Below are 19646 nucleotides of genomic sequence, written 5' to 3'. Positions count from 1 at the left end.
CAGCAATTAGTTTCTTTTATGCCAGAGGCTTTAAATACAGATGTGATGACAGCGGCATCCGAGTCAACCTTTACTCAGGAACAGTCGACACTCAACCCAATTCCAACTGAGATGACAATCACACCTATATCGACTGTAGGACCACAGGGACAAACGACACCAATTCAGCAGAAAGTTGTCCCTCCGAAGGATCAAGCATCGCGGGATTTGAGTAAAAACACTCTCCATGATAAAACATCACTTGATTTAACATCAAACCACATCTATGCAAGCAACACTGATTCACTGAAAAACAGTAAAAAGCAATTGATTAGTGACTTGTTTATTTATGAAAACATTGTTGGGGCTGCTCAAGAAAGCGTTAACGCAGTATCAGAAGGATCATACAACCTGACAGGTCTGGGCTCAGCTAAGGCCCCAGTCACCGTGAAGAGTCTCGCTAGTACCATAGCCCCAGGTGCACGCACAGCTGCCTTAGTGATAACTGGAACAACACGAGCAACCGTTGCACCCAAGGCCGCTTCCCAACCAATTTCATCTGAGTACCCGGAAACAACTTTATCTGCAACTCAAGGCAAAACATCAGTCACAACCGTTGCATTTCGAGGTGAAAAGTCAGGCACAACCATTGCAGTTCAAGGCAAAACATCAGGCACAACCATTGCAGCTCAAGGCGAAACGTCCGGCACAACCATTGCAGCTCAAGGCGAAACGTCCGGCACAACCATTGCAGCTAAAGGCGAAACGTCAGGGACAACCCTTGCTGCTCAAAACGAAACATCAGGAAAAACCATTACAGCTCAAGACCAAACAAATGCCACCGTTGTATTCCAAGGAGAAACAAACACTGCAATAAAAGATCAGAGACAGGAGATAGCTTCCCATCCACTTCCGTCTGGGACATTAGTAACAATGCCATCTTCAACGCCAGACACAGGCGTAGCTATCCAAGGAGATACAACAACCAGGCCCACTGCACAAAGAGTAACAACAGTCAAGATCACTGGCCCTGAAGGAGAAACCACTGGCACACCCACTGCAACTCCAGGTCAAACAACAGCAGCACCAACTTCAACTCAAGGCGTCACAACTTATGCACCAACTGTACCTGAAGTAGAAACAACAGCCGCATCAAAAACAGTAAGTGGAAGCGAAACCACAGGCACAACATATATAGCCGAAAGCCATACAGCGGGCACAACATCTGCAACCCAGAACCAAACCACAGTCACTACTGCCTCACATGTCCACATCCCTAATCTACCCGCTTCATCGGCCTCAATGGTTAGCCCGTCCAATGTCAACAAAGCAACTACGGTTCAAAACATGACTGTAGAAAGAGCTCGGGCTGTATTGGCAGGTAGTGTAAAAACTTGTCCATACGAGTTAGTCCTTGCTGTTTTGAAACTGGACGAATATAAAGCTTCATCGAGACAGACAAATACAAGTGGACCCTCAACACATATTCCTACAACTGCAACCGTTGCAGCTCAAGGCGAAACGTCAGGCACAACCAATGCGACATCCCATACCCTTCCGCCTGTAACAATGCAATTGACTTCTTCAGCACCAGGCATAACCACTGCTTCTCAAGGAGAAACATCGAGCACAACCATTGCAACTTCCAATCCTATTTCTTCCGAGCCATCAGTAACAATGGCAGCTTCACCACCGGGCACAACCACTGCTGATGTAGGCGAGACATCGAAACCAACCATTACAGCCTCCCATCCCCTTCCATCTGAGACATCAGTGACAATGACATCTTCGCAACCGGACACAACCGCTGCTTCCCAAGGCGGAACGTCTAGCACAACCATTTCAGCTCAAGGCGAAGTGTCAGGCACAACCATTGCGCCTTCCCACCCCTTTCCTTCGAAGGCATTTTCGCAGTCAGCCACAACAACCACTTCCCAAGGCGAAAGAACTGACGCACCTTCTATACCGCAAGTTGAAATAACGGGCACGACAATTCCACATGAAGGCCAATTCTCAACTTCAGCGAAACAGTCAAGTACCAGTGGACTCTCAACACAGCTTCCTACGGCTGCAACCACCAAGGTACCCGGGATATCATCTAATATAAACACAGCATCAGGATCAACAAATTCATCCCAAACCTCCGGCAGTTTCAGCACTGAAACAACCAACGCGATAGCAACGTCAACTGAGAAGGAATCCCCAAGTAGTGCCAACAGCAGTGCCATGAAGGAGGGGACTATCACAGAGACTACCACAACATCAACGCCCGCAGCGACAACTTCAGCCAACATTATTACAACAACTGAAGCATCTGGACTTGTACGTCGTTTATAGTTGCTCTGACACGCTATTGCTTCACAAACGCTTGCTTTATGTCAATGTGCCCTATTCTAAAGTCAGGATATGCTTGGAATGTTTGTTGGGAAGACAGATAATATAGTAATGCTTCTTTAAGATAAGGATCCATGGTCAAGCGACCCTCATGCAATGGTAAATTGCGTCTTCGAGAATGACTTCATGTGCATTTGTGAGTGAAAGCTGGATTAACAGATGGTATGAAACAAGTGGCTTGCGCCTATTGGTATTAGTCTTCATGTCATTGTGTTCAGCAGAAGAGTTACCTGTATCTGTATGTTGTATAATGTTGTTTATGCTTATCGTCCAGTGTTATAAATATGTCTTTGTATGCTTTAGTTTTCTTCTTAGTTTGCATATACCATCCTATCCTGTGGTATACCATTATTTAGTGCCAAATGTTATACATCTGTATGACTCTTGTATCAACTGTCACATGTTGCTATATAGACGCTTATATTGTAGTATAGTCACATGTGTTATATATGTAGACACGTATGAGTCAATTGTCAATGCCATATGTCGCTATACTGTGGTATAGTCATATCTGTTATACATGTATATGTCTGCACGCATGACTCAATTGTCAATGTCCCATATCGCTAGACTGTTGTATGGTTATATGTTGTGCGTTGTATATATTAAACAAAAGAAGTTAAAGAACATTCTGGTGGCTGGTGACTATTGCAACACACAGCCTTTCAACTGTGGGTGTTCTTGAACCTGTTTTGAGTAGTATATACCTGCACGCATGGCTAAATTACCATATGTCACATATCATTGTGTGTATGTCATAGACTTGAATCACCAAAGGTAGGTATGGAACATGTGTATATGTTCAATGTATGTTTTGTCACCTAGGCACATTTGAACAGTGAACATTTGCTATCAAATTGCTTGATTGTTTGATGTGAATACTTGGCTTACATGTTTATTGCATTGTAGTGTACTGCACCGTTCATGGTCATAGATAGCTTCGTGTAATACTATATGTACACTACACAATACTGGCAAATGATGCGGATTTAACACTGACTAGTAGATACATAAGCCGTTTACCATAACAGTAATCACTACTATGGGAACATATAATTTCAGGCAGGCACAGTTGGTTCCATCCCAAGACCTGATCAAATCGGTTTACAATTGAAAAGTAGATAATAGCTTGTTTATCATCACCGCCTCATTCTGATACTGATTAATGTCACTTTGTTTTGTGAAAATATGTGATGCATTGGTGATTTTATGAAATGGAGTTTGCCTATATCTTTTACTTTCGTTTTTATTCATTTTTGGAAAGCATTGAGGATCAAGACTAATATTTAGTAGCAATGTTAAATTGGGATAATACCATGATATATATCATAGAGGTATATGTTGAAATTGATTAAAACTAATTGTACGGTGCTTAAACACTCATTTTGCATTTGATGTTCATTTTTAAAAATAAATCCGCCCATAAAACATTTCTCTCTTTACTTATAGGTAACTGGTACTACGTTCACAACCGGATCATCACAAACTGGTCTCACTTCAAATGCTGTAACCCTAGGCTCATCAGGTCCTACCACTATACTGACAGGTTCAACTCTTCATACCAGTTCCACAGAACAGTCTACAACCGATTCAATCCAGACAGGCCCGATTGGTTCAACAACAGGCCATGCGGTTTCGACAGGTCATGCCAGTTCCACACACCAATCGGGAACCGGATCCATCCAGACAGGCCAAATTGGTTCAACCACAGGCCATGCGGTTTCGACAGACCATACCGGTTCAACACAGCAATCGGGAACCGGATCAATCCAGACAGGCACACTTGGAACAACGACAAACAATGCGGTTTCGACAGGTCATACCAGTTCGACAACTGTTCAAACAGGATCCTCTGCAACGACCAACGGTGCAACGGAATTACCGTCTGACTCGAACGTAGTTTACGCAATGTCCCCCAATAAAAACGCAGTGCCGGATAAGACAAGCATTGTAAAGGACGTATCTGGTTTCAATGCTGACAATGCGATCGATGCTGGAACCATGTACAAACCTGGAAACACGAAGACAGGTGTAGAATCTGTTGTGACTGATCTATCGGGCCAGAACCATGTTGTCTGGAGTCCGAATGACTGGCACGCATCCACCACCGGTATCATTAGAGATTCACATGTCCACACCCTCATCCACTCTCACACACAGACCAATTCTGTGGAAACGGCACACAATACTGGCAATGTATTTTCAACATCTGCAAGTATCCCTGTCCAGGTAGCACAGGCCCCCTTGCCATCACATTTAACCCACAATGAAGTCTCTTCAGACAAGTATGTTGTTGGTGGACAAGCATCCGCACCAAGTCCCACAGGCGGTTCGGTCACTGTTGTCGGTTCAGGTTCAACAACTGGGTCAAAATCTGCCTCAGCATCAACCTCTATCGGTGGTTCAAGCACAACACTCGCATCAAGCCTCCCTACAGGTTCAGGCACAACAGCTGCGTCAGGCTCAACCGTCGGTTCTGTTACAACTGGGTCAAGTTCAACCACTTCCAAGACTTCAAGCACCAGCAGCGGTTCAGGCTCTGCCAGCGGATCAAGTTCCACAACCGGTTCAAGCACGACCATAGGAACAGGTTCCACTAGCGGAACAGACTCTGCTAGCGGAACAAGCACGACCATCGGAACAAGCGCTACGAGCGGAACAGGCTCTACCAGCGGAACAAGCGCTACCAGCGGAACAAGCACGACCATCGGAACAGGTTCTACTAGCGGATCAGATTCTGTCAGTGGATCAAGTTCCACAACTGGATCAAGTTCCACAACTGGATCAAGCTCTACTAACGGTTCAGGCACAACAATCGCAACCGGATCTAGTTCTACCACCGGAACAATCGCTGCCATTGGAACAAGTACGGCCAGCGGAACAAGCGCTACCAGCGGAACAAGCATGACCAGCGGCTCAGGCTCTACGATTGCATCAGGCTCTGTCAGTGGATCAAGCAATACGGGCGGTTCAGGCACAACAATCGGAACCGGATCTAGTTCTACCATCGGAACAAGTTCGGCCAGCGGCTCAGGCTCTCTGATCGCATCAGGCTCTGTCAGTGGATCAAATTCCACAACCGGATCCAGCTCTACTATCGGAACAGGCTCTACTAGCGGATCAGACTCTGTCAGTGGGTCAAGTTCCACAACCGGATCCAGCTCTACTATCGGAACAGGCTCTACTAGCGGATCAGGCTCTGTCAGTGGGTCAAGTTCCACAACCGGATCCAGCTCTACTATCGGAACAAGCACTACCAGCGGTTCAGCCTCGACAACCGGATCAGGCTTCACAATCGGCTCAAGCTCTACCATCGGAACTGGCTCTACCATCGGAACAGGCTCTACCAGCGGAACAAGCGCTACCAGCGGAACTAGCTCTACTAACGCATCAGGCTCTGTCAGTGGATCAAGCTCTACTAGCGGTTCAGCCTCGACAACCGGATCAGGCCCCACAATCGGATCAAGCTCCACAGTCGGATCAAGCTCCACAGTCGGATCAAGCTCCACAGTCGGATCAGGTTCTACCATAGGTTCAGGCTCTACGAGCGGTTCAGCCTCGACAACCGGATCAGGCTCCACGACCGGATCAAGCTCCACCATAGGTTCAGGCTCTACGAGCGGTTCAGCCCCGACAACTGGATCAGGCTCCACGACCGGATCAGGCTCCACCATAGGTTCAGGCTCTACGAGCGGTTCAGCCTCGACAACCGGATCAGGCTCCACGACCGGATCAGGCTCCACCATAGGTTCAGGCTCTACGAGCGGTTCAGCCTCGACAACTGGATCAGGCTCCACGACCGGATCAGGCTCTACCATAGGTTCAGGCTCTACGAGCGGTTCAGCCTCGACAACCGGATCAGGCTCCACGACCGGATCAGGCTCCACCATAGGTTCAGGCTCTACGAGCGGTTCAGGCTCTGTCAGTGGATCAAGTTCCACAGTCGGATCAGGTTCTACCATAGGTTCAGGCTCTACGAGCGGTTCAGCCTCGACAACCGGATCAGGCTCCACGACCGGATCAGGCTCCACCATAGGTTCAGGCTCTACGAGCGGTTCAGCCTCGACAACCACATCAGGCTCCACGACCGGATCAGGCTCCACGACCGGATCAAGCTCCACCATAGGTTCAGGCTCCATCGCAGGTTCCGGCTCTACCAGCAATTCAGGCTCTGTCAGTGGATCAAGTTCCACAACCGGATCAAGCTCTACCAGCGGATTAGGGTCTTCCAGTCTTTCAGGCTCCACTAGCGGATCAAGCTCCACAACCGGGTCAGGCTCCACCACCGGTTTAGGTTCAATAAGCAGTTCAGGCAGTACAAGCGGTTCAGGTTTGAGCGGGACAAGCTCTACTGGTGGTTCAGGCACCATTAGCGGTTCAGGGTCCACAACTACTGGATCCAGTGCAAGCAACGTTCCAGTAAACTCACCTTGGAGTAACCAAAACTCCGTTTTCGGGTTCATGCCTATTATCGCAGGACGTCACGACAACTCTGTTGCCTTAGCCTTATCCAACGAAATAAGCAACGTCCCCGTTCCAGACACACAGAGTGCTGCCAACACAATAGTGGCCAATACAGTATCAGAACAAGGTTTTGCCCAACTGAATAGTATGACAAACCCAACACACCTTACAGTGTCAGGATCCGGAATGCCTTATGTACCCGTTGTCCCAACAGCAGACAGGTTATCCATGATGCCAAACGTCAATAAAGACCCTGCTTATAACCAGCAATCATTGTCTCCAGCAACATCTGCATCAAATCAGCGGACATCAATCCATTCAACTGCAAGTCAGATGACTTCCTCTTTCCAAACGGCACATGTGGGTGGTTCTACAAATAAAAACTCTGGGTCATCAACACATCTGACTGAATCTGTACCAGCAAGTGCATCTACATCACAGAGCGGTTCAGCGTCATCACAAAGTGGAACAGCGTCATCACAGAGTGGTATGACATCATCACAAAGTGGAACAGCGTCATCACAGAGTGGTATGACATCATCACAAAGTGGAACAGCGTCATCACAGAGTGGTATGACATCATCACAAAGTGGAACAGCGTCATCACAGAGTGGTATGGCATCATCACAAAGTGGAACAGCGTCATCACAGAGTGGTATGACATCATCACAAAGTGATGCATCATCACAGAATGGTATGGCATCATCACAAAGTGGAACAGTGTCATCACAAAGTGGAACAGCGTCATCACAGAGTGGTTCAACATCATCCAAAAGTGGAACAGCGTCATCACAGAGTGGTATGACATCATCACAGAGTGGTTCAACATCATCACAGAGTGGTTCAACATCATCCAAAAGTGGAACAGCGTCATCACAGAGTGGTATGACATCATCACAAAATGGAACAGCGTCATCACAGAGTGGTAAGACATCATCACAAAGTGATGCATCATCACAGAATGGTATGGCATCATCACCAAGTGGAACAGTGTCATCACAAAGTGGGACAGCGTCATCACAGAGTGGTTCAACATCATCCAAAAGTGGAACAGCGTCATCACAGAGTGGTATGACATCATCACAAAGTGGAACAGCGTCATCACAGAGTGGTTCGACGTCACCACAGAGTGGTTCAACATCATCACAAAGTGGAACAGCGTCATCACAGAGTGGTTCAATGTCATCAAAGAGCGGTACATCATCACAGAGTGGTTTAACACCGTCATCTTCATCTTCAGTTGGAAGTAGCTTGAAGGAAACATCACAGAAGTTATCCCTGTCCAACACTGAACAATTTGTGTACGTGCAGCCATCAAAACCAGACAAAAACACCTATCTCAAAGATGTCTCCGGCGCCAATGCCGATAATGTAATCTTCCCAGGAATCGTCTCCAAGGACGTTAAGCCAGGACACTATGAAAAAACTTCAATGGCGACATCCACAGGTGTGGATACGTCAAGTTCAAATTCCCAAACAATAGCATCGCGTACCGATTTAAGCAAGTCAGGATCCAGTAGTTTCTTCACATCAAACCAACCACCAACAGCTGCTGCTGCCTCCGATGCATCTAAGATCACCCAGACACCTACCTTTGAATCGGGCTCAGGGTCTGTGACAGTAACGCATACAGCGATGGCAGGAAACACTGCAAATGCTCCTCTACCTTCCGGCGAAATATTAGTAACAACGCATGCCACGGAAGCGACACGTGCCTTCACTTCACAATCTCAAGGTAGTCCAGAGGTAGTTTATGCATCCCCAAGTCATATTTCGAGTTTACTTCATTCAAGTGCAGCTTCCCTGCCACTGACTGATTCAACTGTTCATCCTTCTTTATCTACTGTGGCGCCAGGGCAAACAATCAACACTGCCACACAACCGGTTGTCACTGTCAGTGACGTCACCGGATCGGCTGTCACTAGCAGTTATGACACAACCCAGTCAGCTGCAACAACCAACAATGCTGCCACACAACCAGCTGCCACAGGCAGTTATGACGCCACGAAACAAGCTGCAACAACCAAATATGTTGCCGCGCAACAAGCTGCCACAGGTAGTAATGACGCCACGCAACAAGCTGCCACAGGCAGTTATGACGCCACCCAAAAAGCTGCAACAACCAACTTTGTTTCCACGCAACAAGCTGCCATAGGTAGTAATGACGCCACGCAAAAAGCTGCCACAACCAACTATGCTGCCACGCAGCAAGCTGCCACAGGTAGTGACGCCTCGCAACAAGCTGCAACAACCAACTATGCTGCCACGCAACAAACTGCCACACAACCAGGTGCCACAGGCAGTTATGACGCCACACAACAAGCTGCAACCAACTATGTTGCCACGCAGCAAGCTGCCATAGGTAGTAATGACGCTATGCAACAAGCTGCCACAGGCAGTTATGACCCCACACAACAAGCTGCGACAATCAATAATGCTGCCACGCAACAAGCTGCCACGCAACAAGCCGCAACAACAAACTATGCTGCCACACAACCAGCCGCAACAACCAACATCGCTGTCTCACAACCAGCTGCCACAACCAACAATGCTACCACACAACCAGCTGCCACAGGCAGTTATGACGCCACTCAACAAGCTGCAGCAACCAACTATGTTGCCACGCAACAAGCTGCCATAGGTAGTAATGACGCTATGCAACAAGCTGCCACAGGCAGTTATGACCCCACACAACAAGCTGCGACAACCAATAATGCTGCCACGCAACAAGCTGCCACGCAACAAGCCGCAACAACCAACTTCGCTGCCTCACAACCAGCTGCCATAACCAACAATGCTGCTACTAAACCAGCTGCCACAGGCAGTTATGACGCCACGCAACAAGCTACAACAACCAACTATGTTGCCACGCAACAAGCTGCCACAGGCAGTTATGACGCCACTCAACAAGCTGCAACAACCAATAATGCTGCCACGCAACAAGCTGCCACGCAACAAGCTGCCACGCAACAAGCTGCAATAACCAACAATGCTTCCACGCAACAAGCTGCCACACAACAAGCTGCCACGCAACAAGCTGCGACACAACAAGCTGCCACGCAACAAGCTGCGACAACGATCAATGCTGCCACGCAACCAGCAGCTACAAACAGTAATGACGCCACAGGCCCCACCAGTTCTGTCTTGTTTGGGAATACAATTACGGGTGCAGCATCTCCAACTGGCTCAACCGCTTACTCTCTCTACATTCAGTCAACACGAGAGGGAACAGCTAACAGTGGGTCAAACACGCCAACAACTTTCGATGGTGTAAATAATGTTAATGCTGACACCAGTAATATTGCTGCAATTAGTGGAGGCACGGTCTCAAACACACAAACAGCAAACGCTATTACTACAACAAATGGAGCCAGTTCAACTTCCACAGGCACTAACACACAGTCTGGTAATATAGAGTCCGCTTCGAAAGTGTCTGGAGAAGCCCCTATTTCTAGTTCGGCACCTGTTCCCAACAACGCTGAATCTGTTTACTACCCAGGGGCTCCTGGTTCTAACGTGGAGGTTCCAGTTTCGAACACAATGAAGATTGTTCTTGATGCTAATGCTATTCCCTTCACTGGCCAGCAAGCAACATCAGGTTCAAACTCTGTCTTTAATATTGGCGTGACGGCTACCAGGGACACCACCTCTCCACCCGAAGCAGGTGCTTCAGCTAATAGTATGGGTAATTCAGTCTCAGGAGTCAATTCTAACACACTGATAGGCTATACTGGGCATGAGGGTTCTCTAACAAATACTATTGGAACATCATCTTCGGGAACCACAAATAACAATTCTGGTTACACTGCGTCTGATGCTGTAGTCCTTGCAACCAATGTTGGTGCCACTGGAAGCTTAGCTCCAACGTCCGCACCTGGAACAGCTTCTACATCTGCATTGACAGGTACTGCAAGTAATGTTGGCGGACCAATTACCGAACCTGAAACCACTCCTACTGCTGAGACTACACCTACTGTAGTAGTTACGGCAACCAATGTTGGCGGATCCGGAAGTGCAGGGCCAACTGCCGAACCTGAAATTGCTTCTACTGCTGAGACTACACCTTCTGTAGCAGCTACGGCAACCAATGTTGGCGGATCTGGAAATACAGGGCCATCTGCCGAACCTGAAACTGCTTCTGCTGCAAGTGCCAAGACTACAGCTTCTGAGGCTGTTACGGCAACCAATGTTGGTGGATCCGGAAGTGCAGGGCCAACTGCCGAACCTGAAACCACTCCTACTGCTGAGTCTACACCTTCTGTAACAGTTACGGCAACCAATGTTGGCGGATCTGGAAGTACAGGGCCAACTGCCGAACCTGAAATTGCTTCTACTGCAAGTGTAAATATTACACCTTATGTGGCAGCCACTGTAATTGCTCCTGGAAATAATGGTCCAACCTCCGCACCTGAAACTGCTGCATCCAACACGGGAAGCTACACCAACTATGTCCAACAGACTGGAGCTACTGCATCTGTGCCGTCAAACACGGGAAGCTACACCAACACTGCCCAACAGACTGGAGCAACTGTGTCTGTGCCGTCAAACACGGGAAGCTACATCAACACTGCCGAACAGACTGGAGCAGCTGCGTCTGTGCCGTCCAACACGGAAAGCTACACCAACACTGTCCAACAGACTGGAGCAACTGCGTCCGTGCCGTCCAACACGGGAAGCTACATCAACACTGCCCAACAGACCGGGGCAACTGCGTCTGTCCCGTCCAACACGGGAAGCTACATCAACACTGCCCAACAGACTGGAGCAACTTCGTCCGTCCCGTCCAACACGGGAAGCTACACCAACACTGCCCAACAGACTGGAGCAGCTGTGTCTGTGCCGTCCAACACGGGAAGTTACACCAACACTGTCCAACAGACTGGAGCAACTGCGTCTGTCCCGTCCAACACGGGAAGCTACACCAACACTGCCCAACAGACTGGAGCAGCTGCGTCTGTGCCGTCCAACACGGGAAGCTACACCAACACTGCCCAACAGACTGGAGCAACTGTGTCTGTGCCGTCCAACACGGGAAGTTACACCAACACTGTCCAACAGACTGGAGCAACTGCGTCTGTCCCGTCCAACACGGGAAGCTACACCAACACTGACCAACAGACCGGGGCAACTGTATCTGTGCCGTCCAACACGGGAAGCTACATTAACACTGCCCAACAGACTGGAGCAACTGCATCTGTCCCGTCCAACACGGGAAGCTACACCAACACTGCCCAACAGACTGGAGCAACTGCGTCTGTCCCGTCCAACACGGGAAGCTACACCAACACTGCCCAACAGACTGGAGCAACTGCGTCTGTCCCGTCCAACACGGGAAGCTACACCAACACTGCCCAACAGACTGGAGCAACTTCGTCTGTCCCGTCCAACACGGGAAGCTACACCAACACTGCCCAACAGACTGGAGCAACTTCGTCTGTCCCGTCCAACACGGGAAGTTACACCAACACTGCCCAAAAGACCGGGGCAACTGCGTCTGTGCCGTCCAACACGGGAAGCTACACCAACACTGTCCAACAGACTGGAGCAACTGCGTCTGTGCCGTCCAACACGGGAAGTTACACCAACACTGTCCAACAGACTGGAGCAACTGCGTCTGTCCCGTCCAACACGGGAAGCTACACCAACAGTGCCCAACAGACTGGAGCAACTGTGTATGTCCCGTCCAACACGGGAAGCTACGCCAACACTGACCCACAGACTGGAGCAACTTCGTCTGTCCCGTCCAACACGGGAAGCTACACCAACACTGCCCAACAGACTGGAGCAACTGCGCCTGTCCTGTCCAACACGGGAAGCTACACCAACAGTGCCCAACAGACTGGAGCAACTTCGTCTGTCCCGTCCAACACGGGAAGTTACACCAACACGGTCCAACAGACCGGGGCAACGGCGTCTGTGCCGTCCAACACGGGAAGCTACACCAACACTGCCCAACAGACTGGAGCAACTGCGTCTGTCCCGTCCAACACGGGAAGCTACACCAACAGTGCCCAACAGACTGGAGCAACTGTGTATGTCCCGTCCAACACGGGAAGCTACGCCAACACTGACCAACAGACTGGAGCAACTTCGTCTGTCCCGTCCAACACGGGAAGCTACACCAACAGTGCCCAACAGACTGGAGCAACTGCGCCGGTCCTGTCCAACAGGGGAAGCTACACCAACACTGCCCAACAGACTGGAGCAACTGCGTCTGTGCCGTCCAACACGGGAAGCTACACCAACACTGCCCAACAGACTGGAGCAACTGCGTCTGTCCCGTCCAACACGGGAAGCTACACCAACACTGCCCAACAGACTGGAGCAACTGTGTATGTCCCGTCCAACACGGGAAGCTACACCAACACTGCCCAACAGACTGGAGCAACTGCATCTGTGCCGTCCAACACGGGAAGCTACACCAACTATGTCCAACAGACTGGAGCAACTGCGTCTATCCCGTCCAACACGGGAAGCTACATCAACACTGCCCAACAGACTGGAGCAACTGCGTCTGTGCCGTCCAACGCGGGAAGCTACATCAACACTGCCCAACAGACTGGAGCAGCTGCGTCTGTGCCGTCCAACAGGGGAAGCTACATCAACACTGCCCAACAGACTGGAGCAACTGCGTCTATCCCGTCCAACACGGGAAGCTACGCCAACACTGTCCAACAAACTGGAGCATCTACCCAACAGTTTACAGCAAGCTATCCTAATCCTACCCAACGTGTCTCTCAGTCTGGAGTGACCGGTACACGTTTTACCCAGTTCAACCACCAGTATCCAAGAAGTCAGTACCCATCCAGTCTTTCTACAAGTGTCGGCCAGTACATGGCCCCCATTCAGCAGGACAGCCCTTCAGTGAGCCAACAGGGTGGTAAGTACTAAATGCGAGTGTCTCTGTTCGAAAGTGGAATGCTACTTCATTCATATTAATTGTGTAGTCATTGTTACAAAGTGTACAACCGTAAAGCAAAACACAGCTTCAACAATTAGTATGGGACTACATATTCTGGGGGAGTCAGAAAATGATTTTCGTTACTGCTTCAATTCTATTTAAAAAAACTTAACAGCATATTTTTTCAGACCATCAGACATTTCTAGCGAATAACTATTCTTTTGAGTAAAACCGGAGGCAAATTTGTTTCTCGTATCTTTTTGGTACAAATGTTATTTTTAACAATCTTGGGCGCAAGTCTCTTACCAAACACTGGCTGTCAATGGTTTGACGATGACATGTCATAAAATTCTTTGTTTGTTTGTTGGTGGTTTAACGTCGCACTCGGCAATATTCCAGCCATATGACGGCGGTCTGTAAATGATCGAGTCTTGACCAGACAATCTAGTGAATTACATCATCAGCATCGATCCACGCAATTGGGATACGATGACATTCATCGACCAAGTCAGCGATCCTGACTACCGATCCCGTTAGTCGCCTTTTACGACAAGCATAGTCGCCTTTTACGGCAAGCATGGGTAACTGAAGACCTATTCTACCCCGGATCTCCACAGGTCCATAAAGTTATTTACAAAAGCTGTAGTAGTATTTACAGGATCAACACAATGAGATTGACACGACATTAAAGTCATAACCACAATGCAACCTAGACATTACTACCTCCTCTTATTCTCACACTTAAACTTGAAAAATTAAAACAACATACATTTCTTATGAATATGAGCAGTTGTTTCTAGACAATCTCGCCATGAAATAATAAAATAGAAATGTCGCCCAATCAGCAGCCAAATTCAAAGTGACAGAATCAAATATTGATGAATACTCCATTGAAGTACAACCAAACAATGTGCAATGTGTTACTGTTAGACCACATGATACTGTGAATACCTACAGATAGTATCGTTAACCTACACAATATTGTGAATACTTTGTAGAATGTTACAGTTTATCATTGCAATACCGTAATACTCCACAAAACGTTACAGATAACCTACTGTATGACGTAAATAGAATGTTTCTATTAACTTACACAAAAAGTGAATATTCTGTAGAAGGATAGTTAACCTTCCCAATACGGTGAATACGTTGTAGAATGTTACAGTTTACCATTGTAATACTGTAAATACTCTACAAAATGTTACAGATAACCTACTCTATGACGTGAATACTATGTAGAATGTTTCTATTAACTTACACAAAAAGTGAATATTCTGTAGAAGGGTATTTAACCTTCACAATACGGTGAATACTTTGTAGAATGTTACAGTTTACCATTGCAATACCGTAATACTCTACAAAATGTTACAGATAACCTACTGTATGACGTGAATACTATGTAGAATGTTTCTATTAACTTACACAAAAAGTGAATATTCTGTAGAAGGGTATTTAACCTTCACAATACGGTGAATACTTTGTAGAATGTTACAGTTTACCATTGCAATACCGTAATACTCAACAAAATGTCACAGGGAACCTACTGTATGACGTGAATACTCTGTAGAATGTTTCTATTAACTTACACAAAAAGTGAATATTCTGTAGAAGGATACAGTTAACCTTCACAATACGGTGAATTCCTTGTAGAATGTTACAGTTTACCATTGCAATACCGTAATACTCAACAAAATGTTACAGATAACCTACTGTATGACGTGAATACTCAGTAGAATGTTTCAATTAACTTACACAAAAAGTGAATATTCTGTAGAAGGATATAGTTAACCATCAAAATACGGTGAAAATCTTCAGCACAACGGTGATGCCATTCTGTCCTTACACAGGTTCAGCGCCGTCTCCAGCAATCCAGCCGCTTCCTGTGTACAACGTCCATGCCCACCAGCCACAGCAGCTTCACCAGACTCATGACAACCTTCTGGCGGCCACCATCAACAAGCTGATCAGTCTGTATCGTCAAGTGGTCTCCCTTGGGGGGTCGCGGGCTCAGCAGCTGCTCCAGTCACCTCTGGCTGACGTCATCAGCAGGAACATTCCGGTGCCTTTCACGACTACCCAAGCACCGACCACTACTACAGTCGTAAGTGTCACTTCTTTTGTAAGCTTTATGGATGGCAGTTTCAGTTGTTGAGGGCGGTTGGGTAGCTAAGTGGTTAAAGGGCAAGTTCACACGGAAATGAACCATTTTTTCTTGTACTTTTTCCACATCAAATGTGTTAACATAGAAGTGTCATAGACAAAAATATAAAAACATCATATTTAATTAACATATTTTTTGCACTAAAACGATTTATATTTTTCACATTTACCAAGTGTTCTATTTCCATAACAAAAACACCATGGCTTATGCCCCTTGCAATATGACGTCATTGGTGCCAATTGATAAACATTATGACGTCATCATGCTTTGTTAGAGCCGCTTCACGTGGTGTAGGTACAGTTTTGTGATTCTAGCATCTCAGATGCCAGCCAGAATTGTGTTATGCTGAGTCACCACTGCGCCGGAGTGTGTCGTTGACCATGTTGTTTTACCGCAAACTGGTCCTTGACATCTTTTGCGTTGAGAATAGACAGGGACCCAGTTGAATTGGCACCAATTACGTCATAATCTAAGGGGGATAACTCAGGCCTATTTCGCTCGTTAAACGAAGGCCTCATAAGGGCATATCACTTTCACACTATTGTGAGCTTCCAACTTTCACTGTGAAAAACAATTAGTGTATATTAAGTTTCGTATCCTACTTTTGTAAAGTGATTTTTGCGTGTACACTTCCCCTTTAAAGCGTTCTCAGGTCATGCCGAAGTTCCGGGTTCCATTCTCCACCTGGAGACTCGATGTTCGAGCCTCATTTGTTGTGTCCCCCGCCGTGATGTTGCTGGAATATTGCTAAATGCGGCGTACAACCTTACTCACTCACTCATTTATGACTCGTGTGTGTTTGATATTTTTGGAGTGTGATATAAGGAGGTGCAATTCGTTGTATTGTTCATGACTAGTCCATTGGCCCAATAGTGTAAATTGTAATATTTTACTTTTTCATTTTTTTCAAATTTCTGGTGCCCCATGAGATCGTTGCTCTTGACATGAAACACGTATCTCTCTGGTCCAGAATCTATTCATTGTTCAATGTCAGCATCACATACTGCAATAGCGCTGATTGTGGCACAAAACAACTCCAATGACCGATTTTGACAGAGTGAATTATGGTTTACGAGGGTGTTTTAAGAAGTTCTCTATCACAACCATGCGGGATGAACGTGTCTACGGTGCGACAGTGGAACCCACTGGATTGATCCAAATTGTCCCGAGGCTACCGTCAACTTCATATATTGGGAATCAAAATTAATGTAACAATGTAGGTGCCACAGTTGTTTGTTGTGTCTTTATGACATACGAAAATGCCAACAGAAATTAAATATCTTCCCGATTGTGCTCTCAAAATAATGTGTGTCCTTTTTTCAGAATCCTTTAATCCCCAACTGTCCTCCCACAAGGAGGAACACATGGTGCCAGTCATCTTCTGGAGACCCTAGCCCACCGGCAATTTACCCAGGGGAGAAATGGGAATTCCAAAACGCCATGGAGCTAAAGCAATACTGCGGTCATTCCTGTACAGGCAACAGGTGCGAGTTCACTATGTGCACTTGCTACTGTATAGATGACGCTACAAAGAATGTGCTGGAACCTGGAGAGATTTTGGACACGACTGAGATCCTTGAACACATCAACGCTGCCCAGCCCACCACAAAAGCTGCAACTGCAGCAGCTTGATGGCATCGAGGGTAACCATTTCACTCAGACATGAATCACCATATGATTCAGACATGAATCATATGCACAACATGAACATTAGTGTGCGGTTAATGCGCTAGCGTGGAGGATATTACATTGGCGTGAATTGTGTCTGGTAGATCGTTACACTGTAGGCGTTTGTTCGTAATGACACGAATGTCATACGCTTATGAACTTTGGAACACCTGTCATTGATGACATCAACGATGGAACTGATTGAACATGTGCTCTGTTGAATCAAAGTAGATATGAATCGAAGTGCCCATGACTCGATTATGTGTAGACAGTACTAATGTATGCAAAACTACAGATGTATGCAAAACAAAGCTACGTTACCTCCCTGCAAAATACATACAGATGTTATGTCCAATATGTTGGGGCCGAAATATGTGATGTTAAGAGTCCAAATATATACGATAGGAACAGGATTCAACAGAAGCATAGTCATCTCTATGACATAAAACATGTAAGGTGTGCCATAATAAATCATCGATATTTATGAATTGCAAAGGGAATATTTTACAATATACGTCGAGATTATGTACATTGTGTATTGTATACTTTAAAATCAACCTTACTTTGAAATATGTACAATAAATATACATAACAACGTGTGTGTAAAACTTGTTTCTTTATGACAAAGATATTCGAGGTAGTGGACATGTTATCAATTCGATTTTACTTTAATGTAACTTATTGCCGTAATTAGATCTACGCGAGCAATAAAATTCATTTTCTTTAAATTAATTGCAGCGCCAACCCTACATTATAAAGTACGCATGGGTCTTCTTCACTCAAGGCCAAGATTAACACATGTGGGCATCATCCATTTTAAACTACAAACTCTCACTACGTTTCCAATTCTGTTTCGATAATGGCAAACATACCTTTTCGTTCAGTGTATATACCAGAAAGGTAGTGTGTAGGTGAGAGTACAAAAGTTGGATAGGAAACCAGAAGAGTGCTGTGGCATTCTGAACCATGTTGAGTAACATTGTCTTGCCGGTCTCAATCTTACAATAAATAATAAATTTAAATATAATAATGATATTATTTTTAATAATGAGGAGTCTCAAAAAGCCCTTTACCCAATTCCCGTGTTTCCTCTTAGCGTGCACTATTATTACCCCGGTTAATGGCTCAGTGTGCGCTCAATTTTCAATCTCAGCTCCCTTGGGAGTATACAACTGTCAACAAGGTCTCTGTGATTCATATATTCTCCTTAATAACTCACAGAACATAACGGTTCTAACATTGTTTGGATGCCGAAGCAAGCTTATAATTGTATATGTATGGCATAAGAGTGCTAAGGGCGCTAATAAGTAACGTAACTCAATTGTTACAAGATTATTAGGAGGTGGCTGTCCTCCCTTGTGTATCGCATACATATAAATGCCTCCTGATAGTTTCGTCAGTCTTGTTTGTTTGTGGTTAAAGGTTGAAAGGGAATGAACTATGTGGCATGCGGACAGAATCCGGAGGGTAGTTTGAATTGGGGACTAAATTAAAAGAAGTGAGTAAGTTTGGTTTAATGCCTCTTTGAACAGAATTCCAGTTGAAGCACAGCTCAACGTTGGAGGAATACCCAAAGTGGTGCAATTCTAACCACTTAGGTGAAACCTCGGAGCACGGGTATGTTGCTGACAAATATAGAAACATAATCGGAGCAAACAGGGATTCGAACCCACGATCTTAAGTTTCTGGCGTGCCCAAGTGACACAACTCTACACAGCGACTGTGCCTATCCCTGAGAAAGAGTGAGTGAGTTAAAATTTAAGGTCGCATCGGCATTATTTCAGCCATATAGCGACCCCTGAGAAAAAAGATAAAGCGGATCTGAAGTGTCAAAAGTGTGTTGTTTGTTTGTTGTTAAACGCCCCACTCAACAATAGTCCAGCCATACGACAGTGGCCTGTAAATAATCGAATCTGGACCAGACAAATCAGTGGTTGATATAATGAGCAACGTTCCAAACTACCAAACCTGACACCGAACCACTACGTCTCCTCTACGACAAACATTGGTTACAATTCTATCTTGGAATAGAGCACCATAAGGGATCATGATTACCAATTATATATTAGAACAATTAGG

General features: G+C 46.3%; 3 protein-coding genes across 3 annotated transcripts; all 3 read left to right on the top strand.

Moving 5' to 3' along the window:
• The first annotated feature begins 45 nt into the window (after nt 1-45).
• Nucleotides 46-2316, top strand: LOC139460292 (mucin-22-like). The gene has a single exon (XM_071241787.1). The coding sequence runs from the start codon at nt 46-48 to the stop codon at nt 2314-2316; it is 2271 nt and encodes a 756-aa protein (XP_071097888.1).
• A 1965-nt stretch (nt 2317-4281) lies between these two features.
• LOC139460291 (pneumococcal serine-rich repeat protein-like) lies at nt 4282-11212 on the top strand. The gene is made up of 2 exons (XM_071241786.1): nt 4282-11097; nt 11204-11212. Exons 1-2 carry the CDS (start codon nt 4282-4284, stop codon nt 11210-11212), a joined length of 6825 nt encoding a protein of 2274 aa, XP_071097887.1.
• A 72-nt stretch (nt 11213-11284) lies between these two features.
• On the top strand, nt 11285-13588 carry LOC139460290 (uncharacterized). The gene has a single exon (XM_071241785.1). The coding sequence runs from the start codon at nt 11285-11287 to the stop codon at nt 13586-13588; it is 2304 nt and encodes a 767-aa protein (XP_071097886.1).
• The last annotated feature ends 6058 nt before the right edge of the window (nt 13589-19646 follow it).

This window comes from Haliotis cracherodii, unplaced genomic scaffold (assembly GCF_022045235.1).
Source record: "Haliotis cracherodii isolate W230 unplaced genomic scaffold, xgHalCrac1.p SCAF_14, whole genome shotgun sequence".
NCBI classification, from domain to species: Eukaryota; Metazoa; Mollusca; class Gastropoda; order Lepetellida; family Haliotidae; genus Haliotis; species Haliotis cracherodii.
This window is presented reverse-complemented; position numbering and strand designations above follow the sequence as displayed.